The 22,042-nt window shown below is 37.4% G+C and overlaps 1 protein-coding gene across 7 annotated transcripts in view; it reads left to right on the top strand.

Annotated features, from left to right (window-relative positions):
- TPD52 (tumor protein D52) overlaps positions 1 to 22,042 on the top strand; it is a 216,599-nt gene that overhangs the window by 116,964 nt on the left and 77,593 nt on the right. For all 7 annotated transcript variants that reach the window (XM_073892922.1, XM_073892921.1, XM_073892917.1 and 4 more), the window contains one exon: positions 11,294 to 11,475. In XM_073892922.1, coding sequence (XP_073749023.1) covers positions 11,294 to 11,475 — 182 coding nt within the window. The remainder of the gene's footprint in view (positions 1 to 11,293; positions 11,476 to 22,042) is intronic.

Genomic DNA, 22,042 nt, shown 5'->3' with positions numbered 1-22,042 from the left:
TCAAAGAGACCCAGTAAGTACTATGCATTGTTCTTAGTGGAAAAAATGCGCATCTCGACATGTCCCAGACCACTGGCCTCCTAGGAATTTCACCAAGGCCCAGCATTTTTGTGAGATTTATTTCCCACCCTCTGGAATACATGTGTCTAGGGTAGTTGCAACTTTCTGCTTCTGGGGCCAATAAGTATGTGTAATAGACCAACATGATATCCTGTGGAATGAAATGGCAAAGTCCTTGTCGACCAGTTTATGACACACAACTGGTAAATTGGTATAACTCTGAGGTATATAGTCTTTACTAGCAGATCTAGAAAAAGAAAGCATTTGTCAGATCAGTTAGCACATACCAGGTGCTGGAGGGTATTTGATTTGCTCCAGCCATGAAACCGCATCTGGAACAACAGCTGCAGTGGGACTTACCACCTGATTAAGTTTGTGATAAAAAATTGTCATTATCTAGGATCCATTTGTTTTCTTTAGGGCCACATAGACAAGTTAAGTGGGGATGTGGTAGAAATCACCACCCTGCATCTTCCAGGTCCTTGGCACTAATCGTTGCAGTGCCTCCAGGAATGTAGTATTGCCTTCAATTTACTTGTTCTGTAGGCAGGGGAAGTTCTAGTATTTTCCACTTCTCCTTTCCTACCTTAATAGCCCTCACTCCACAGATTAAGGAACTAAGGTGGGCATTCTGCCAGTTGCTGAGTAAATCTATTCCCATTATGCATTCTAGAACTGGAGAAATAACCACAGTGAGTTCAAGGGGTGGGCCTGAGCTAAAACTCCCATTAATCATGTGACCCCCACCATAAGCCTCTATTCTGACTAGAAGCAAATTGAGTCTGAAGAGTTATGTCAGTTCATGTAATCCTTGAAAAGTATCATTATTTCTCCTTCCCCAGTGGACACCCTGGTAAATAGTCATCACTCTCAGCTAGTAGGAAGATTGGCAGTATAAATTTTTAGCTATGTGTTGTGAATTGTGTAAGACTGATGAATCACAGACCTGTACCCGTGAAACAAATAATACATATGTTAATAAAAAATTAAAAAATAATTTTTAGCCATGTCGCATGATCCTTCCTCAACGTGACATGATCTTCTCTTCATTCAGAGGACTCAGTGTCTGAGAATTTGTTCAGGTTTGGGAATTTGCTGAGTGGCCCTGACAGTCAATTGTGGTGATGTAGGCCAGACTTCTGTTCATTAGAACTATAGAGTTTTCCCATCTATTTCATTTCTGGGACACCTTAATCAATCAGCCAACACCAAAGAGCTCTTCAAGTCAGACTGTTTTGATTATTGTTTAGGCACTCTCGAATTATGATAACCATGCCCATCATATTATTGGCTGTTAAGTCCTGACCTGACTCCTGGAATACCATGATCTCATTATCTCCACTGAATTCAGAGAGCTGTTACTGGAAGCAGTTGCCACCAATCAGTCCTAGTGCGGAGAATAGTCACCACACAGCAATTCAGAAAAGCTGATGCTCCCCTCACCCCTTAGCTTCCGTGAACTGAGTATCTTATAGATCCTGCTAGGGACCACAGTAAGGGCTAGGTGAAAAGGTCATAAATGATAAATCCACTTCAACATTCTATTATTTTCTCCAGGCATTTGGATACCTTCCTCTGTGGTATACTAAGGAAGTTCTGGTATCTCAACTTCATATAGTGTAGTCTTTTTTTGGGTTCAGGTTTGATTTAGCCAACCAAGCAAACTATTAAAAGCCATGCCTAGCCTCTGAGGCTAACTTACTGTATCTGAATCTCTGCTGAGTAAGCCCATACTAGTAAATTTGGTCCAAGGCAATACTGTCTTCCCTTCATTCTGACTCAGTATGCTTAGGATCCATTCCCCTACAGATCCTTAGTTTATATTGATATAAATTAACAAAATCATGCAGTTCTTTTGGTATGTACTGTACCTCTTCATGGACTATGCTTTGTATCTCACCCCTTGGGGTCTGCTGAGAGTTGAATTTGGTGATAGATCTAGTGCTATCCAATAGAATTTTCTGTAATGATGGAAATCTCCTATACTATCTGGGCTGTTTGCATATGCCTTTTGAGCATTTGAAATGTGGCTAGTGCAATTTAGGAACTGAATTTTAAATTTTATTTAATTTTAATTAAATTTGAATAGCTACATGTGTTTAGTGAATACCGTATCGAACAGTGCAGGTCTACAAGCAATGAGAAGTGGGAGAGATGCGTGCTTAGGAGGATCAATGAGCCCTTGCAACTACCTCAGGGTAGACCATTGCAGGTAATTCAGGAAAGGGAAGACTAACCTCCTCAGATTGGTATGGAAGGGCTTCTTCTACCAGCAAAGGATACTTGGCAGAGTTTAGGGGCTTAGGGTCTGCAGGTTCTTCAGCATCTGCCCATATTCCCATTCTGATTTTCAGGATTCACCACCACCTTCCTAATCAATGCCCCAATTTTAAAACTAGAGAGTCTGTGAAATTGGGAACTCAGTTTGCTTTGTCATTCAGCCATTGGCAGAATTAGACTTTGCGGGTTTTTGTTTTTTTTTTTTTAAATCTCAGGCCTGAGGCTAAAGGAGATAAAGATTTCTTTTAGGACAGTTATAGATGCTTTCAGATCCCTTATGTTAACCTTTAGCTGGGAATTTAAAGCCCTGAAGTTATCATTTTCCAGTTCACTTAACAGCAAACTTTATACTTTTGTATTTTACCCTAATTGATATGAGGCAGAAGTTACTTCCCATGACAAAGCCTTGCCTTCTATAGGCACTTGGTTATAGGTGTCTACAGATATTAATATAAGAAACTGCTTTGCCAGTGTACACCATGGACGAACAGTGTCCCTTATTGTGAAAATGGGATCACTAGTGCCTTTAGATTGAATCAAGAGAACCAACCCCAGATAGCTCAGAATTAATTTAGACAACCCTTCTTACAGTTGTATTCCTGTGGAACCATTTCGGTAGTCTCATCTTGAGTTCACAGCCTTACCGTAGGGACTTTTGAGTGCCTATTTATGAGCCACTTCCTGTCCTGGGCAGTTCTTCTGGACTTTATTTATTTGTTGTCCCTGTGTTTTTGTTGCGCAAAGTTAGAATAAAAAGTGAAAGTAAATAGCAGTGCATTTTATAGCAGATCCCTGAAAACATGTTTTGACTATTGAGTTTGTTAAACATTAGAACTTGTGTAACAGAAAGGGATGGTGCCATGGATAATGAAGATTGATTTCAGAAGGTTCTTTTTAGAATAGTCAGGAAATACATCCATCCTATTTATTTGTCTTCCAGGAACTAAGATAATATACTTATGTAAACTTTTTTTAGTAGTAAACAAGACAGATATCTCCTTTTCCATCTTGAAGTATAGCAAAGAAGACAAACATTTAACTCTGATTTTAAATGTGATGACTGTTACTAAAGAAATTGCATAATACTAGAACTAGAAGATGTAATGCTAAGTGAAATAAGTCAGAGAAAGACAAATACCATATGATTTCACTCATATGGAGTTTAAGAAACAAAACAAATGAACAAAGAAAAAAAGAGACAAAAAACCCCCAAACAAACCCAGACTCTTAAATACAGAGAACAAACTGGTGGTTGCCAAAAGGGAAGTGGGTGGGGGTGGGGGAAATAGATATGTGGTATTAAGAGTGCACTTACCATGATGAACACTGAGTAATGTATAGAACTGTCAAATCATTACATGGTGCACCTGCAACTAATATAGCACTGTATGTTAATTATACTTCAATTAAAAGAAAGAAACTGTATAATACTGTGTTATATAGGATCTTAGAAGATGGCATTTAATTCAGTTTTAGAAGTATCCCATATCCCAGAATGGTTGGAAGTACAGTTCCATGTGTATACTTGCATGCCTTATCTTTTGGTCAGACAACCTCTGTCTTACTAGAAACCTTTAAGGCATCCTTTGGTCCCAGGTTCTTTCTGTTTCTCCACTTCCCTCCCAGCATCTGTGAGGGTGTGGCTCAAGCTCATCTCAGAGAGAGGGACAGACAGACACTAACTGATTATCCATCCTCCTCTTGTAATTCTGTTTCTCCCTATCTAGCATAATTATTCTCCTGCTGAGTGAAATAAGTCAATCAGAGAACGACATGTATCATATGACCTCACTGATATGAGGAATTCTTAATCTCAGGAAACAAACTGAGTGTTGCTGGAGTGGTGGGGGGTGGGAGGGATGGGGTGGCTGGGTGATAGGCATTGGGGAGGGTATGTGCTATGGTGAGCGCTGTGAATTGTGCAAGACTGTTGAGTTGCAGATCTGTACTTCTGTGACAAATAATGCAACATATGTTAAGAAAAAAGAAAAAGAAGACAATAGCAGGAGGGGAAGAATGAGGGGGAGTAAGTCAGAGGGGGAGATGAACCATGAGAGACGATGGACTCTGAAAAACAAACTGAAGGTTCTAGAGGGGAGGAGGGTGGGGGGATGGGTTAGCCTGGTGCTGGGTATTCAAGGGGGCACGTTCTGCGTGGAGCACTGGGTGTTATGCACAAACAATGAATCGTGGAACACTTCATCAAAAACTAATGATGTAATATATGGTGATTAACATAACAATAAAAAATTAAAATGTAAAAAAAAGAGAATCACTGTTTAGCCATATTATGTAGTTTTGAATAGCAGGTATGGTACTCACATGTAAAGTGAGGCAGTTGGACTAGTAGTTGATATTTCATGTTTCTTTTGGCACTAATAGCCTCTAATTCCAAGCTATATATTAAATGTCCTCATATGCATGAAAGTTATATATATTTAATATACATTGAAACTTTAAAGTAATACATAGACTTTGTTCTAGATATTCTGTAACAAGTAATATAAAGAAAAATTAGTCCTATATAGAAATTATTGCAGTTAGCATCTGATATATTTATTTTGAAGAACTTGTATCTTTATATAATATCACTATAAACGTGTAAATTTATGTTAGTATGTATATAAATTGTGCAATTATTTCTTTTTTTTTAAGATTTATTTATTTATTTTGGCAGGGGAGGAAGGGCGCAGAAGGTCAGAGGGAGAGGGAGAGAATCTCAAGCAGACTCCCCACTGAGTGAGGAGCTGACACAGGGCTCGGGTCTCATGACCCTGAGATCATGACCTGACTGAAATCAAGAGTTGGACACTTAACCGACTGAGCCACTCAGGCACCCCTTTGCACGATTATTTTTAACTACCTACCAGAGAGCCAGTATTCCCTGAAATGTTATAGGTATCATAACCTATTACTCTCTTACTTTTACTGCACTCCTCTTACACCTCATTCGTGGCTGCCCTTCTGCCTTACTTTCTGTAGCCAGTTGGAGATCAAGTCTTTGCTGTACTATTTGGTAAATAGCTCTTTAAAAAAAAAAAAAGACTTTATTTGAGAGAGAGAGCATGAGAGAGGGGAGGGTTAAAGGGAAAAGCAGACTCCCTGCTGAGGAGGGAGCCTAATGCTGGCCTCGATCCTGGGACTCCAGGATCATGACCTGAGCCAACGGCAGTCACTTAATCACCTGAGCCACCCAGGCGCCCCAGTAAATAGCTCTTTATTCCTTCTGCTATATTTCTATGGCAACTGCTTCAGCATAAGCCCTTTATCATCTATGTCCTAGCTAATTGGAGGAGCCTCTCAACAGTTCTCTTTTCATTTTTTCCACTCTCTCTGGTCCATCTTGCATAGTGCTGTCAAAGTTTTGTTTTGTTTTTTTTTAAAAACAAGGAGCAAGTACTGTTACCCCATTAATGACACACCTCTTTTGAGTCTGATGCCATTTACCCTATGGTACAAGACTCTTTATACCTTTGTGAGGGTAGCAGTTATTTACAGCAACTTTTTGGATTCTAATCTCTGTTGTCATGTTGGTTTAACTCTTTATTTCCCTACCATTTCACATATTTTTATATCAAGGTTCGACTAGAGCCTGGTACATGACAAGCACTCAATACTGAACACATTTGATAAATGAATAAATTAAAGTGATACTGTTCGCTATATTTGTAATCCCTTCACCTTCCCACATTCTACCTGGACAGTCCTGTTCAACTTTTAGGCCTCAAAGGGAAAAAATGGTACAGTAGAATAACAGGAATACTTAGGAAATCTGAGCCCTGTGACTATTCTTAAAGGAAGCAGTCAACTCTAAGGTACCTGCTTTAGCTATGATAACTCTGTGAATGAGCTTTATAGAAACATTTTCAGTAACCAGGGTTGGACACTAAGCTCCAGTGGGTGACAGGGAGCCCACCGTCTCTGCTGTCTGCATCAGCATAAGAGGAGCTAAGAATGTTGTTGTCAAAGTGGGTTGAGGGAGTTGCTACAGTTATTGTTTTTAGAAGACACTGACAAGTAAATGATGAATTCAGAAATGGTTCTAGATTATGATTTTTGAAGGAGAGCTTTGTCTGATTACTTGACAAAGCTTCCAAACAGAATAGTAAGTGTACAGTTTAAAAGCAAATTCAGGTGTTAATCAGGGGTCTTATGCTTGTGGTAAAACTGTTTCACTCACTGAAAATACATTGACTTCCATTGTAAAATGTAACAAAGTGTAGGCAAAAATAATGGAACAAAAAACAATAGCATTCTATTACTATTTGAATTTAAAATCTCTTTTAAAATATAATTATTCATACCATGAATAGCCAAAGCAATCTTCAAAAAAAAGAACAAACCTGGAGACACCATAATCTCTGATTTCAAACTATATTACAGAGCTGTAGTAATCAAAACAGTATGTTATTGGCATAAAAACAAGACACATAGACCAATGGAACAGAATAGAGAGCTAGAAATAAATCCACACATACATATTCAGTTAATTTATGATAAGGAGCCAAGAATACACAAGGGGAAAGGATAGTCTCTTTAAGAAATGGTGATGGGAAAACTGTATAGCCACATACAAAAGAATGAAACTCGACCACTGTCTTTCAGCATACACAAAAAAGTAATTCAAAATGGATTAAAGACTTGAACATAAGACCTAAACCCATAAATCTCCTGGAAGAAAACATAGGTAGTAGGGACCTTGACATAGGTCTTGGTGATGATTTTTTTAATTTGACACCAAAAGCAAAAACAGCAAAAGCAAAAATAAACAAGTGAGACTACATCAAACTGAAAAGTTTCTTATAGCAGAGGAAGGAAACCATCAGCAAAATGAAAGGCATCCTACTGAATGGGAGAAAATATTTAAAAAGTCATATCTGATAAGAGGCTAATATTCAAAATATATAAAGAACTCATATAACTCAATAGCAAAAAAACCCAAAGATGGACAGAAATTCTAAATAGACATTTTTCTAAAGAAGACATATGGATGAGCCACAAGTATATAAAAGATGCTCAACATCATCAATTATAAGGGAAATACAGAGCAAAACCACAGTGAGATATCACCTTACCTGTTAAAATAGCTATTATCAAAAAGACAAGAAATAACAAGTATTGGTGAGGATGTAGAGAAAAGGGAACCCGGTACATTGTTTGTGGAAATGTAAATTGCTACAGCCACTGTGGAAAACAGTACAGAGGTTTCGAAAAAAAATTAAGAATAGAACTACCATATGACTCAGCAATTCATCTCTGGTATTTATCTGAAGAAAATAAAACCATTAACTCAAAAAGATATATGCACCCCCATGTTCATAGCATGAACATTGTAATAGCCAAGCTATGGGAACAACCTAGATTTCCATTGATGGATGAATAAAGAAACTGTGATGTGTATATATACATACGTATACATACATACATATATATATATATATAAAACGGAGTATTGTTCAGTCATGAAAAAGAAGGAAATCTTGCCATTTGCAACAACATTGATGGACCTTGAGGGTATTATGCTAAGTGAAATAAGTCAGACAGAGGAGGACAAATACATATAATCTCACTTATATGTGAATCTGAACAAACAAAAAACAAAAACAAAGCTCGTAAGAAAAAAAGCTCACAGATACAGAGAACAGATTAGGGGTTGCCGGAGGTAGGATGGGGGTTGGGGGAGTGTATGTGGTCAGAAGCTACAAATTTACAAAGTAGGTCAAGGGAATGCAGCATGGTGACTATAGTTAATTATACTGTGTTGTATATTTTAAAGTTGCTGAGAGACCAGATCTTTTTTTTTTTTTTTAAAGATTTTTATTTATTTATTTAACAGACAGAGCATAAGTAGGCAGAGCGGCAGACAGAGGGAGAGGGAGAAGCAGGCTCTCCGCCGAGCAGGGCTAGATCTTAAAAGTTCTCATCACAAGAAAAAAAATTTTTTGTAAGTATATATGGTGATGGATGTTAACCAGGCTTATTGTGGTGATCATTTCACGGTGTATACAAATATCAAATCATTATGTTGTATACCTGAAATTGTTATAATATCATCATATTATAAGTTGATTGTACTTCAATATAAAAATAATAATTTTATGAAACTTACAAATATTTTACAACAGATTTACTAAAAAGTCTTAAGAGATCTTATTAAATAATTAGTTGCTAACAATTATTTCCTAAAACTTTGGAGGAAATACCTTTTACTGTCGTACTAATCTTAGCTAAACATTTCTTCACAGTTATAAAGGAGATTATGTTATTTTAGGAACAGGCCCTAGTGATGGCTAAGTTATTTTCAATAAATGTTTAACTATTATATTTACTACTGGATCTTCCTGTCATCTAAGGCTGTTTTAATTAGACCATGGCTTCAACTGAAAGTCTTCCAAATGTGGTGGGGGGAGAAGAGGAGGAGGAGAAGGAAGGAGAGAGAGGTAGGAGGAACTGTCAACCATAGGGGTGGGGTAGTGGGAAAGCAGGTCCTAGGAAGAGGCGGGAAGGACCCTCTTTGACTGCAAGCAGGATGAGACCCAGAAGCTGATACTCTGCTTTGCCTTTGAGCGGTGCTCTTTTCAGCTGCTCTGGGGGCAGCTGTTATGAATGGAGTGTCACAGTAGCTGCTCTTGGCACCGCTGGGTTGGTCTGACTGTTTGCGCTACCTCTAGAGGGCAACTCGTATAGCCTGTGTCTGCATAGAGTGTGTTTCATCCTTGGCTCTCTACAAGAACGAACTATTTTTTCGAGGTGCTTGTTTAGGGACCTTTAATATTATACCCTGTGGAGTTATAAAACTAGTAGTATGGCTCAAAGCATAATATTCCTGGCTACCTTTTCAGCTCTATTTGGCATCTAGATCTACTGACTTGTTTTTGGTTTAAATGGACACTTAGGTGCTCAGGATTCCTTCCCAGTGTGTTTCAACTCACTGAAACAAATGCATTGCCATGCCCTCCTTCCTGCATCTAAGGGACTTGGCATCAGCCAAATGTTTTGACTTTCTTTACCTTGAGGCAGAGGTCATAAGCCTTTGGTCTTTGGACCAAAGTGTATTTTACCAGACTGATAAAATAAAAGGCTTTTTTTTTTTTTTTAATAAACATGGAAAAATTGGGGATTTTATGTTAATACATGGATTTCTGGCTTTTCTTGGAGAATCAAAAGATGTGGCAACACTGGACTCGATTTGCAGCTGCAGCTGGAGCTGAGTAGTGGCTGTACCTTTTAGACTAGCACATATTCTCTGCTCACCAAGTCCCCACCCAGCCTGAGTTTGTAATCTGAGTTTATTCGGCATTTATTCGGCATATTATTACTCGGCATCTGAGTTTGTAATCCTTGAAGTACTACATGTATTAAAAATGAGTCATAAATATGGTTTTATAGTTTGTAAAGTAAGCATACTATCAGACTCTTAATAATTCTCCCTGAAATAACAGATGTAAAACTTATTCCAAATATAGGATGTAGGTAGATTAAATTGTTAGTATTCTCCTGTAATTAGCTCTCACAAACAGAAACTTAGTACTTCCCTTAGTTTGACCCAAAGAATGCACATACCACACCAGACAAATTAAAGATGAGTAGAAGGTGCAAGTCTATACTCATGGATTTCTGAAAAAGTGTGTGTTTGGAAAAAAATTTGTAAGTTAAAAAAGAAAAGAAGTAAGGAGCCTGCATTTTATATTAAGTCATACCTCAAGTAAATTCAGTATGTAAAAAGACTCCTAGAAAATGAGCAGCACAAAACAAGAAAAAGAAGAAAATTATGACAAAACTGTTTAAAAATATTATATAACAAGAACTCATGTTCACCCTGGTAATTGAAGGATCCTTAATCACTTTTATTTTAATCTGTATTTAAATTAAAAAAAACCCTCTTATTGGGCTATTTTTTATTAAAGTATAATTAACATATAGTATTACATTAGTTCGGATATGTGATATGATTCAGCAATTCTATACATTAATGCTCATATGGTAAGTGTACTCTTAATCCCCTTTATCAATTTCACTCATTCCCCCTGCCCCCCACTTTTTCCTCTGGCAACCACCAGTTTGTTCTCTTTATTAGAGTCTTTTTGTTCATTTGTCTCTTTTTTTATTTGTTCATTTGTTTTATTTCTTAGATTTCACATATGAGTGAAATCACTAAATTCCACATTTGCGTGAAATCATCTAATAATTGTCTTTCTCCGACTTATTTCATTTAGCATTATATGCTCTAGGTTCCAGCCATGTTGTTGCAAATGACAAGATCTCATTCTTTTTTGTGGCTGAATAATATTCCATTGTGTATTTATACCACATCTTCTTTATCCATTCATCTGTCACTGGACACTTGGGTTGCTTTCACACTTTGGCTCTTGTAAATAATGCTAGAGTAAACTTAGGGGTGCATGTATCTTTGCAAATTAGTTTTCATTTTCTTTGGTTAAATACCCAGTAGTGGGATTACTGAATCATATGGTAATTCTATTTTTCATTTTTTGAGGAATCTCCATACTATTTAGTCACTCCCACTAAACTTGAATTTGAAGGCTTTCCCCCCCGCCCCCAGATGATCAGTATTAGGAATAAAGTTAATCACTTTCTTGGATGCCCTACTCACATGCTCAGACTCTGATCTCCCTCTGTGTCCATGGTAGGAGGTTTTGTCTAAGGATGCTCCTTACTTTGCTCACATTCCAGATTCTACTCTGAGCCACCACATCAGCATCACTAAGCACTGTTCTTGGTTTCCTCTTCCAGAAGGAAAGGGAGGAAGAGGAGGTTGAAGAGTATATCTAATTTTTTAAAGCAAAATCCCATTTAAATTTTTTTCGTATTGCCACAAAATATAAATATACAGCACATTCACTTTTAAAAATTTCCCCTGTAAAGTTTTATTGTATCTATCATATACCTTTATCTTGAATAATATACATATAAATCTCTCCTCTTTTTTTAGGGCTCTCCAAAAAATGTGGAATCCTTTGCATCTATGCTGAGACATTCTCCTCTTACACAGATGGGACCTGCCAAGGATAAACTCGTCATTGGACAAATCTTCCATATTGTGGAGAATGATCTTTATATAGATTTTGGTGGCAAGTTTCATTGTGTATGTAGAAGACCAGAAGTGGATGGAGAGTAAGTAGAATCATTTCCACATGTTTTAAGAGTGTTGATAAAAGTTGAGATACCTCAAAAGTATTATTGAACTTTAATTGGTGATTTGCTAAAAGACAAAATATGTTTTATTTCTCTTCATTATGCTAGTTAGGGAAGTTAGGTGGGATTCATGTCATGTCATTTTAGTCACATTAGGCTAGATTCATATCTTCTCAAAGCAGTGAGAGCGCTTTTGGGGAAGATTTTGATGTTCATCCTGGTAATAAACTATTCCCCAACATAAAATTAAAACCAGCTTTATAGTAGTGCATGCTGCTCAGGGCATTTTACATATAACCTTTTTTGCCTCTTTCTCTGTTCCACAGTCTTCTGCTTTTCAGAGAAGCCTCCCTTTCTACTTCTTCACGCTCCTGTCTTCTCCTGCTACCAAATTCCGACACTTTATCATTTTCTTTTCTTATTTTGTATCTACTCTCGGGATTATAAGTTTTTCTATTATAGAACAGAATTCATTCTGTTTATAGCTATAAATGAAGCTATTTGTGAGTATAAGTATGCACGGGGAAACCATTAAGGTGGGGGAGCTAGGAGTAGAATATCAAGAGTGAAAGGAGATTTGGAACTAAGATTCTGGGATTGGAAAACAATAGTAAGCAGTGTAGAAATGATTTTTCCCCATCAGTTTTTAATGTGCCCATTTTAAAAATTTCAGTATTTCTGGTACCGGGACGTATCTTAGAGTTGATGTTATGTCGATTTAATTGACCATGTTTTTTATTCTTAACAGTACATAAAGTAATGGTGAATCTAGTACTCAGTGGCATCTTAGGATGAATTACGGTGATTAAGAAGTTTGTGATGTTTAAGAATGAGTCATATTGTAGAAATGAATAGTGAAAGAATCTGCTCTAGATCTAAGAGAGCAGTTATGAAAATGGGTTGCCTCTGTGCTGAGAGTTCTGGATATCTAGAGGTCCAGTTGATAACTGGACTCAAATGATTGGGAGACATGAACTCATTCTTCCTGAATCTGAATTGGACCCAACAAACTTAATACAAATTTCCTCAGATCAGTGGCATGTGAATATTTAATAACTAGTTCTCCAATAAAAAAGGCCCTGATTTGCCAATTTCTGTGGTCTAAAATACTCCCACCGTGGCCAATCTTAAGTCACCAGTGTAATGTCCCTGAATGCAGAGTTGGGAATATGTGTACACAGTCAGCTCCCTCAAGGTGGTGCAGTCTGGCTCCAGCACACCTCTACCTTGGATAATCACAAGCTAAACAGTGTCTTGCAAGGTAAGTGTCATGAACCAGGTCATACCTGGGGAAGAAAACAGGCTGCTTATGCTACCTGGCGTTGAGAGGTAATGGCTCAAGATAGCCTGTCTTGATATATCGAATAACATACACGCTTAGTCAAAAATAGTAAGAACTCAAGAAATTTCTAAGTAGAATAAGTCTGTCAATGCAGATATTAACACTGTCTATTGTGTAATGGGTCATTAAAGGGATTAAATCAGATACTGTATGTAAAGTTAAAGATTAGTGACTGGCATATAATAAACAGATGCTACTATTATTACTATTCTTGAAATCCTAGTGATTGGGATTTTTGTGAACTAATGATGATAGAAATCCTATCATCATAGAATTCCTCAAGAATTCCTATTGAGGAGGGTTTATGCAGGAGGCAAGTATGAAGATTTGTGGTCCTAAAGTTATCCTTCAAGAGAGGCAGCCTAAGCTCTTGGATACTGTCAGTAGTGGCTGTGGCAGAACATTTTTCATTAATAGAAAAATATATAATTTTCTATATTTAAAAATGAAGTACTGTTTTATTTTATGCAAAGAAATCTTCTCATCTCTTCCTTGCAATGGATAAGCTTTTCATCATGCTCCCATGGGTGCTACCCAGGTGCAATGGCCGTCTTTATTTTTACAAGCTGACCTAACTTGCAGCCAGAACATCAGGTATTAACTTTACAAAAAATACATTTTACAGATAATTCTGCTCAATTATGAATGTTTCACCTGCTCAGTCAGATTTATTACAAGTTGCAAGTGTAGTATACACGTTTCCTTACGTTTGTGGAAGGAATTTTATGATATTTATTTCATGGGTATTTATTTCTTTGTGGATATTCTTTTATGTATACTGTTCTTTTTTCCCATTTCATTACAATTTTAAAACATTAGTTTTGTCATTATGTTATATTTTTGAGCATAATATTACAGAATGCCTTAGAGACTAGAATGTCTGATTTGATTCTCAGGCCATACTTACTGCGTCACAGAATTTTAAGTACCAGTGTTCGTGACTAGATATTTTCGTGACTAGATACTTCTCTAGTAAGTGCCGTAATATGGTTTGAATTTATTTTATGTACAGTATAGCTTTAAATGGTTAAATACTTGAATTTGTTGCAACGTTTATTGTCTTAATTTTTCATTGACAACTAATACCATAGAAGCACATGTTCTGTTACAGAAGTTACTATGTGCTTGAAGCCCTCACCTCCACATGCATTCCTGCCAGCAAAGCGATCTATTTAACAACTGTTTGTTTGGGGTCAGACGGATGGCTCATAATAATTTTGCAAGTAAATTGTCTAGCCTGTGGAGCAGTCACTGTATTAGAGTCTTTTTTTATGTACTTAGCAGAGTTAAATGCTTACATCTCTTTGTTTTGTAGTTACCTGCAACAGTTAACCTTTCCACTGCTGCTTCCCTCTAACTGCCTAGGATCCAATCACTCTCACCAGAGACTCCCACTTCACCTTCCAAATCACTCAGAATCAGTATATTCATGACTGAGGATCATGAAGAGGGGGCAGTCTTATGGCGCAGGAGTTGATTTGTTTGTTTGTTCATCCATTCATTGATTCATTCTGTAAATATTTACTGGACCTCTCAGTTTGGCAGGCACTGTTGTAGGGGCTGGTAAACTAGTCAGACTAGCTCTCTGTCTGCTCTCATGAAGCTGAGGCAACAACTTCTACTGGAGGGAAGGAGAATATATGGTAAAAAAGTACACAAAACAGTTTAAAAAATTGGTAATTACATGGGTAAAAAGGGATACTGTGGTGACAAAATGGCGGGTAGAAGATAATAGTAGTTAGGAAAGGGCTTTGACTTCTACTTGTATTGTTGAAAGTCTGAAATACCCTCAGAGTGCTTTTCTTTTTCTTTTTAATAATAAACGAGTCAAGGCTTAAGTTCTATTCATCTCTGGTCCTACAAGACTGGTCATGTTATTTCTAATGTGCTGAGGGGAGTAGTTCACTTTAGCCAAGAATTGAACTGAATAGTTCGGTGACTTTCAATCCCTTCCTCTCTATGTGTATACATACCCTAATGGCTATGTAGGTAACAATTATAGCTCTATATCTGCATACATTGTTTTCTGGAGAGAAACTTTCTGTCTGAGCAAATCCTTTGTTGTCCAGTTTTTAATTCATCATGGAAAGGTTTATGCTTTTCACAGAACATTTATTAAATTTCTTGATTTCTATATGTAGAAATGCTTAGGTTATTTCCCAAACCCTTCCCTAGGTCTCTTATAGCTACCTGTCACTTATGCTTTGAAAGTATTGAGGCGCCTGGGTGGGTCAGTTGGTTAAGTGTCTGACTTTTGATTTCGGCTCAGGTCATGATCTCAGGGTTGTGAGATTGAGCTCTGCATCGGGCTCCACACTGTGCATGGAGCCTGCTTTAGATTCTCTCTCCCTCTCCTTCTGCCCCTCCCCCTTCTCACTCCTGCCAAAATAAAAAAGGAAAGAATTATAGAAAAGTGTCAGATCAGCATAATTAGTGTTTCAGTTACTTTGCTTTTCTACCTGTATCCAGGACAAATGGTGGGTGGGAAATACTTTTATTTAGATCTTACCTGTTACCTTTCTAGGTGACAGAAAGTTGTTAATACTGAATGAGAAAGTAATGAGATCCAGCTAGGTCTCTGCTCATCCCCTTTTCATACTTACAAATTTGGATTATATGACTAGATAGAACAGCTTTTTGGGCTGGACACATTGCTCTCTACCTCTTTGATGTCAGGCTGCCTCTGAGTAGATTTTAGGAGGGTAACTGAATAATGGCAGAACTTCTTGCTTTGATACATTTACTTAAGAGACTACAAATAAGATGTAGATATTTACATAATTTGTTCATCATTCATCAACCTGACCTGCTTTTTAAATCCCTTTTGAGAACCATATTTTTTCTCTTCAGTTTTACTGTTGTGTCATTGAATCTCTTCTACTTTAGGACAGTTTAATTAAATGCAAAGAAAAATGACTCAAATTTAATAAAATACCCAGGTTAGCAAAATATTTTAATTTTTTCATTATTTTTAAGATTTTTTTATTAAGTTTTTAATTTTAATTCCAGTATAGTTAACATACAGTGTTATATTAGTTTTAGGTGTACAATATAGTGATTCAGTGATTCTCTGCAGTCCTCAGTGCTCATCACGGTAAGTGTAATCTTTAATCCCCATCACCTGTTTCACCCATCCCCCCACCTCCCCTCTGGTAACCATCCGTTTGTTCTCTATGGTGAAGAGTCTGTTCCTTGGTTTGTCTCTTCTCTCTCTTTTTTTCCTTTTGCTCGTTTGTTTCTTAAATTCCACGTGGGTCAAATCACGGTATTTGTCTTTCTCTGAGTGACTTATTTCACTTAACATTATACTCTCTAGCTCTATCCATGTTGTTGCAAATTGCAAGATTTCATTCTTTTTTATGGCTGAATAATACTCCACTGTATATGTATATACCACATCTTTATCCATTCATCTATCTTGGACTACTTTCATAATTTGGCTGTTGCAATACTGCAGTAAACATAGGGCTGCATATATCCCTTTGAATTAGTGTTTTTTGTGTTTGGGGGTAAATACCCAGTAGTGCAATTACTAGATCGTAGGGTAGTTTTATTTTGAACTTTTTGAGGAACCTCCATACTATCTTCCACAATGGCTGTACCAGTTTGCATTCCCTCCAACAGTGCACGAGGGTTCCTTTTTCTCCACATCCTCGCCAACACTTGTTGTTTCTTTCATTATTGCTTTTAATATAGTTGGTGGTATTTCAAACTTAGAGCAGCTGATAAGAATCAGAAATTATTTTGGTTAACTGAATATTCTAATTAGCTAAGTAATATCCTTTTAATAAGTTCTATAACTTTTTTGTTTTAGTATTTGTTTTTGATTATAGCTTGCTCTATGCCCAACATGGGGCTTGAACTCATGACCTTCAGATCAAGAGTCACATGCTCTACTGACTGAGCCAGCCAGGCATCCCTGATTATAGTTTAAAGGAACACTTTTCATCCTTTGTCCCAAGAAGCTCTAGAGTTCTGCAGAAAAGCTTCAGAGACTGTTCTGGGGGTAGCTGGGAAGTTAGAAGTTACTTTCAGAGTGGCTCTACCTTCATTATTTTATATATTATAATTCTGGGAACATTTTGTTTGAAGAGTCAGGGGGCACCTGGGTGGCTCAGTCAGTAAATGTCTGACTCTTGATTTTGGCTCAGGTCATGATCTAAGAGTCCTGAGATCGAGCCCCCACCTCGGGCTCCATGCTCAGTCTGCTGGAGATTCTCTCTCTCCTTCCTCTCCCCCAGTCCACTCACACACTCGCGTGCTCTCTCTCAAATGAATAAATAAATCTTTAAAAATAAAGTGTGGGGGGGAAATGGTCGTATTCCTACCCCCAAAAAATAAAACGTTTGAAAAACACTTTTAAAGGAAAATTAATTCTAGAAAGACATTATATTAATAGTAACATTCAGGGGAGCCTGGGTGGCTCGGTCATTGGGCGTCTGCTTTCGGCTCGGGTCATGATCCCAGGGTCCTGGGTTCGAGCCCCATATTGGGCTTCCCGCTCAGCGGGAAGCCTGCTTCTCCCTCTCCCACTCCAAGCTTGTGTCCTCTCTCTCGCTGTGTCTCTGTCTGTCAAATGGATAAAATCTTAAAAAAAAACAAACAAACAACTATTTAAAAAAAATAGTAACATTCAGAGTATAAGCTATGGTATTTAAGCATGAATAGTAGTATTGTGATCTACTTAGACTGAGTTGCAAAATAGAAATAAGTAAATTCAGAGATTTTGGAGGTGTGGGTGGGGCCTAATTCTAACAATACCAACCTTAAAAGTTTTAACCATTATATTGTTTTTCTTTCATGTCAGATTGTGACTTGAAATCAGAAATCAGATTATGACAAATTAGAATGAATGACTCAGGCATTAACTTCTTTGGCAATTATCATTGAATTAACTGACTTGATAAATTAATCAACATTCTGTTCTCTCAAACCCACTGACTGATAGCAACATTAACTGGAAAATTAGAAATTGGTGGTCTTCTACTATATCTGGTACTTTTGCTTCTTCCAGTTCAGCTATATCTTTAGTTAAAGCTAGTTAGTTGTGTTTGTTCCAAAGTCTATTTATATTATTGGTAAGTAATTTTTTGATTATTGTATAAATGCATAAAATATGAGTATGGAGAGTGCTTTTGTTCTTAAGAAAGTTAATTTTAATATTTTGGAAAGACCTTCATAAAGAAGGGATTTTTGTTGTTGTTGTTAAAGAAACTACTATTGAATTAGTTTGGGCAAGTAAACCATAAAGATGGGGAGGGGTAATCATAAAAATCTGGAAGGAATTGCTTTCCAAATGCCTTTCTGTTCCTGTTTGGCTTTAAAGTAAAGTGACTGATTCTGGTAATCCCAGACATTGTAGTAAGTGTATTGCTTATATAAAGAAATCAGTGCAGAGCTCCAGTGAGTGGACCTCTCCTCAGCGAGAAGGCCTGGACCTCTATCAGAATATTTGCATTAATTGCTAAACTAATGTCTTCACAGTGTATATGTATGCTTTTTTAATGGGTTCTCACTTTAACCTACTTTTCCATGAGCCAACCTACAAGTCAGAGGCCTTCTACTGTGACTTAAAAATATAAAGCACTTTCCTATCATGTGAAACCTGCCTGCCCTTTCTTTAGACATTTTTCCTTCTGTTATTAACACAGCACACAATTTCACAAAATTTGTCCTAGTGTGAATTAAGATTGTTCCCTTTCCATATTCCCATCTGATAAACATAATAGCTAGTTTTTTGAAAACCTACATTGGCACTCTATACGTATTGCCTGATGACCACTCTGGAAAACAGTATGGAGTTTCCTCAGGAAGTTAAAAATAGAGCTACCCTATGACCCAGCAATTGTGCTAGGTATTTACCCCAAAGATACAAATGTGGTGATCCAGTGCCCTTTAATGTTCATAGCAGCCGTGTCCACAGTAGCTGGATAAAGAAGATGTGGTATACACACACACACACATGCACACACACACACACACACACACACACACACTAGAATATTACACGGTCATCAAAAAGGATGAACTCTTACCATTTACATTGACATGGATGGAACTGGAGGGTATTATGCTGAGAGAATTAAGTCAATCAGAGAAAGACAGTTATCATATGGTTTCACTCATATGTGGAAAATAATAGCGTAGAGGATCATAGGGGAAAGAAGGGAAAACGGAATAGGAAGAAATCAGAGAGGGAGACAAACCATGAGAGACTCTGGACTCCTGGAAACAAACTGAGGGTTGCTGAAGGGGAGGTGGGTGGGGGGATGGGGTAACTGGGTAACAGGCATTAAGGAGGGCACATGATGTGATGAGCACTGGGTGTTATATGCAACTGATAAATTACTGAACTCTGTATCAGAAACTAATGATGTACTGTATGTTGGCTAATTGAATTTAAATTAAAAGAAAAAAGGAGGAGATATTTTCTCCATTTTCTAAATGAAGAAAGTGAGTCTCCAAGCATAATGTGCTGCAGTGACACAACTGGTAATTAATAAGGCAGGGATTCAAACCTTAGGCTGTGTGTATTCCAACACAGCCCTGGAATGTTCTTTTCACTCTACTGTGCTGCCCTCTAGATCCCACAACATATAGTTACTAAGTATCATAGGACCCTCCTAAAATGGTCTCACATATCAGTTTTTATACCAGGGACCCTGAAGACAGTGTGGTGGGAAGTCTCGATGGAGGTCTGTTAAAGAATGGTAGGTAGCCTGTTAAAATATCCTTGGTTGTGGTGTCCATGATCTAGTATGTTTGGATAGTGTCACCACTGATAAGCTAATGACCAGTGGGTCCAGGCTTTGTTTCAGAATGGATGTGTAACGTAATTATGGTGAGACCTGTAGTCACAGGAGCTGGTTAATGTTTGACAGTGATTCATAACTTAGAGTCACTGGCTTGGGAATGCTTTATTTCAAAAAAGTTTATTCTTCAAATTGTAGAAAGTTGACTCTTTACATGTACTACTCAATTTTTAACTCTTTGATTCTTTTTATAAATACGTCATCTTTCCTTGAACCTTGTCAGACTTAAAGTAGTTTAACCCTGTTTTTTTGGTCTTTGTTTTTGATGAACCAAGGTCATAATTATAAACATTAATTTCTGTGTTGTATCATAATTCAAATATATAGAATTACTGCTTTTTAGCTACACAACCCTCCAATTTTTGTAGTTTTTGTGTTTTGTCTTTAGATGTCATTATTCTTTCTCTGCTGTTGCACCTGTGTCTCCATTTTTAGCTTTTTTTGAACTTTTTAATTTTCTTCTTCTAATATTCTGATGCCCAGGAAATTGCCCACCAAATTCATTGTGCTTAAAATAAGAGCAGTTAGTATTTGAGTATGACCTCTCAGCCTCTTCTATAAGTAAAGTGTATGTACTTTCAGTACATGGACTTCAACATGTATTTTGGCAGCTCCTAAACTCCTCTGCTTAGTTCTCATTGAGTTCTGTGGAGACTTGATGTCACCAGATAAGTAACTTCCTGATAAATGAAGTGTAACTAGGTTGGGGTCTTGTCTTTGTTGATGGCCTGTTCACTGATGTCTTTGATAGGGATTGTCACATCTCGGGACAGTGTTTGTTGAACTAGTCAACATGCTGAGTGTCTTGGACATGAGTATTTATTGTGGTTGAGACTTTAACACCTCCAGTAGGAACATTAGTGAAAATAAGATGGGATTATTGGACCTCAAATACTGTTTGAGATGGTATCAATTCTTACAGTAAATTTGTAAGTAAATGGGTAAATTCCTTAAGAACATTATTAAACCTAAAGTATTGTTTTATATAGCATTGGTTAGTTTGATTGGCTTGGATTGTACCTGTAGTACATTTTATCAGTCTCAAGAATTAAGCTGTTGATTTTATTATTTTTTTAATTAAGTTTTTATTTTGATTCCAGTATAGTTAACATACAGTGATATGTTAGTTTCAGGTGTACAATATAATGATTCAGCAATTCCATACATCCCCCAGTGCTCATCACAAGTGCCCTCCTTCATCCCCATCACCTGTTTCACCCATCTCCCACCCACCTCCGCTCTGGGAACCATCAGTTTGTTCTCTTTGGTTAAGAGTCTTGTTTCTTGGTTTCTTTCTCTCCCTCTTACTCTCTTTTTTTCCTTTGCTCACTTGTTACTTAAATTCCACATACCAGTGAAATCATGTAGTGTTTGTCTTTCTCTGACTTATTTTGCTTATCATAATGCCCTTTTGCTCCATCTGTGTTGTTGCAAATGGCAAGATTTCATTCTTTGTTATGGCTGAATCATATTCCATATATCACATCTTCTGTATCAGTTCATTTTATTTTTAAATAAACTAGGTCATGGTGCAGTTTTTCACTGAGTCAGCAAACATTTAACGAGCAGCTATCATGTGTCACCTCTGTGTTTAATGCTGTTGATGTTCAGATTAAAGACAGTGCCTGCTTTCAGGGAGTTGATGATTCAGTCAGGGGGATATAGAAGTAAATCGATATATATTACACTGTGTAAGTTCTGTTTACTGTATCCTACAGGAATGGAGAAGAGGGGATCAATGATTCTGTTAGGTTGTCAGAGAAGGTTTCCCAGAGGAACTAGCAATCGAATTGAGTTGTAAAGGACGAGGGTTGGAGATACAAAGTGCAAAAAATGGCTGCACTTGGAAAAGTTTTAAGTGAGAGAGCCTGGCTTTTCTGGGAACTCAGGTGGATTAGTTGGCTTAAGTTGAGAAGTAATGAGAGAGTGGGGAGATGGGCAGGAGGCAGATCTTCAAGGGATTTATATATCATTTTAAAAAATTGGGGCTTTATTCTGAAAGTGATAAAGAGCCATTAAAACATGGACTGGGGGGCGCCTGGGTGGCTCAGATGGTTAAGCATCTGCCTTCGGCTCAGGTCGTGATCCCAGAGTCCTGGGATCGAGTCCCGCATCGGGCTCCCTGCTCCTTGGGAGCCTGCTTCTCCCTCTGCTTCTCTCTCTCTCTCTCTCTCCCTCTGTCTCTCATGAATAAATAAATAAATAAAATCTTTAAAAAAAAAAAAACATGGCCTGGGTTTGTGTTTCAATGAGATCATTCTGGCAGTGGTGTGGAACATATATTGGAAGAATGAAATGAGTTAGGCCAATAAAAAAGCTTCTGGAAGGAAGTGATGAGAATGTTAATTAAGTCTGAGGGTCAGAAGAGGAGACTTTCATTAGCAATTTAGGA

Source organism: Callorhinus ursinus, unplaced genomic scaffold, assembly GCF_003265705.2.
Source record: "Callorhinus ursinus isolate GAN/ISIS: 27379988/994484 unplaced genomic scaffold, GSC_fseal_2.0 scaffold5, whole genome shotgun sequence".
Taxonomy (NCBI): Eukaryota; Metazoa; Chordata; class Mammalia; order Carnivora; family Otariidae; genus Callorhinus; species Callorhinus ursinus.
The sequence above is the reverse complement of the archived record's forward strand: the minus strand, read 5'-3'. Positions and strand labels throughout refer to the sequence as shown.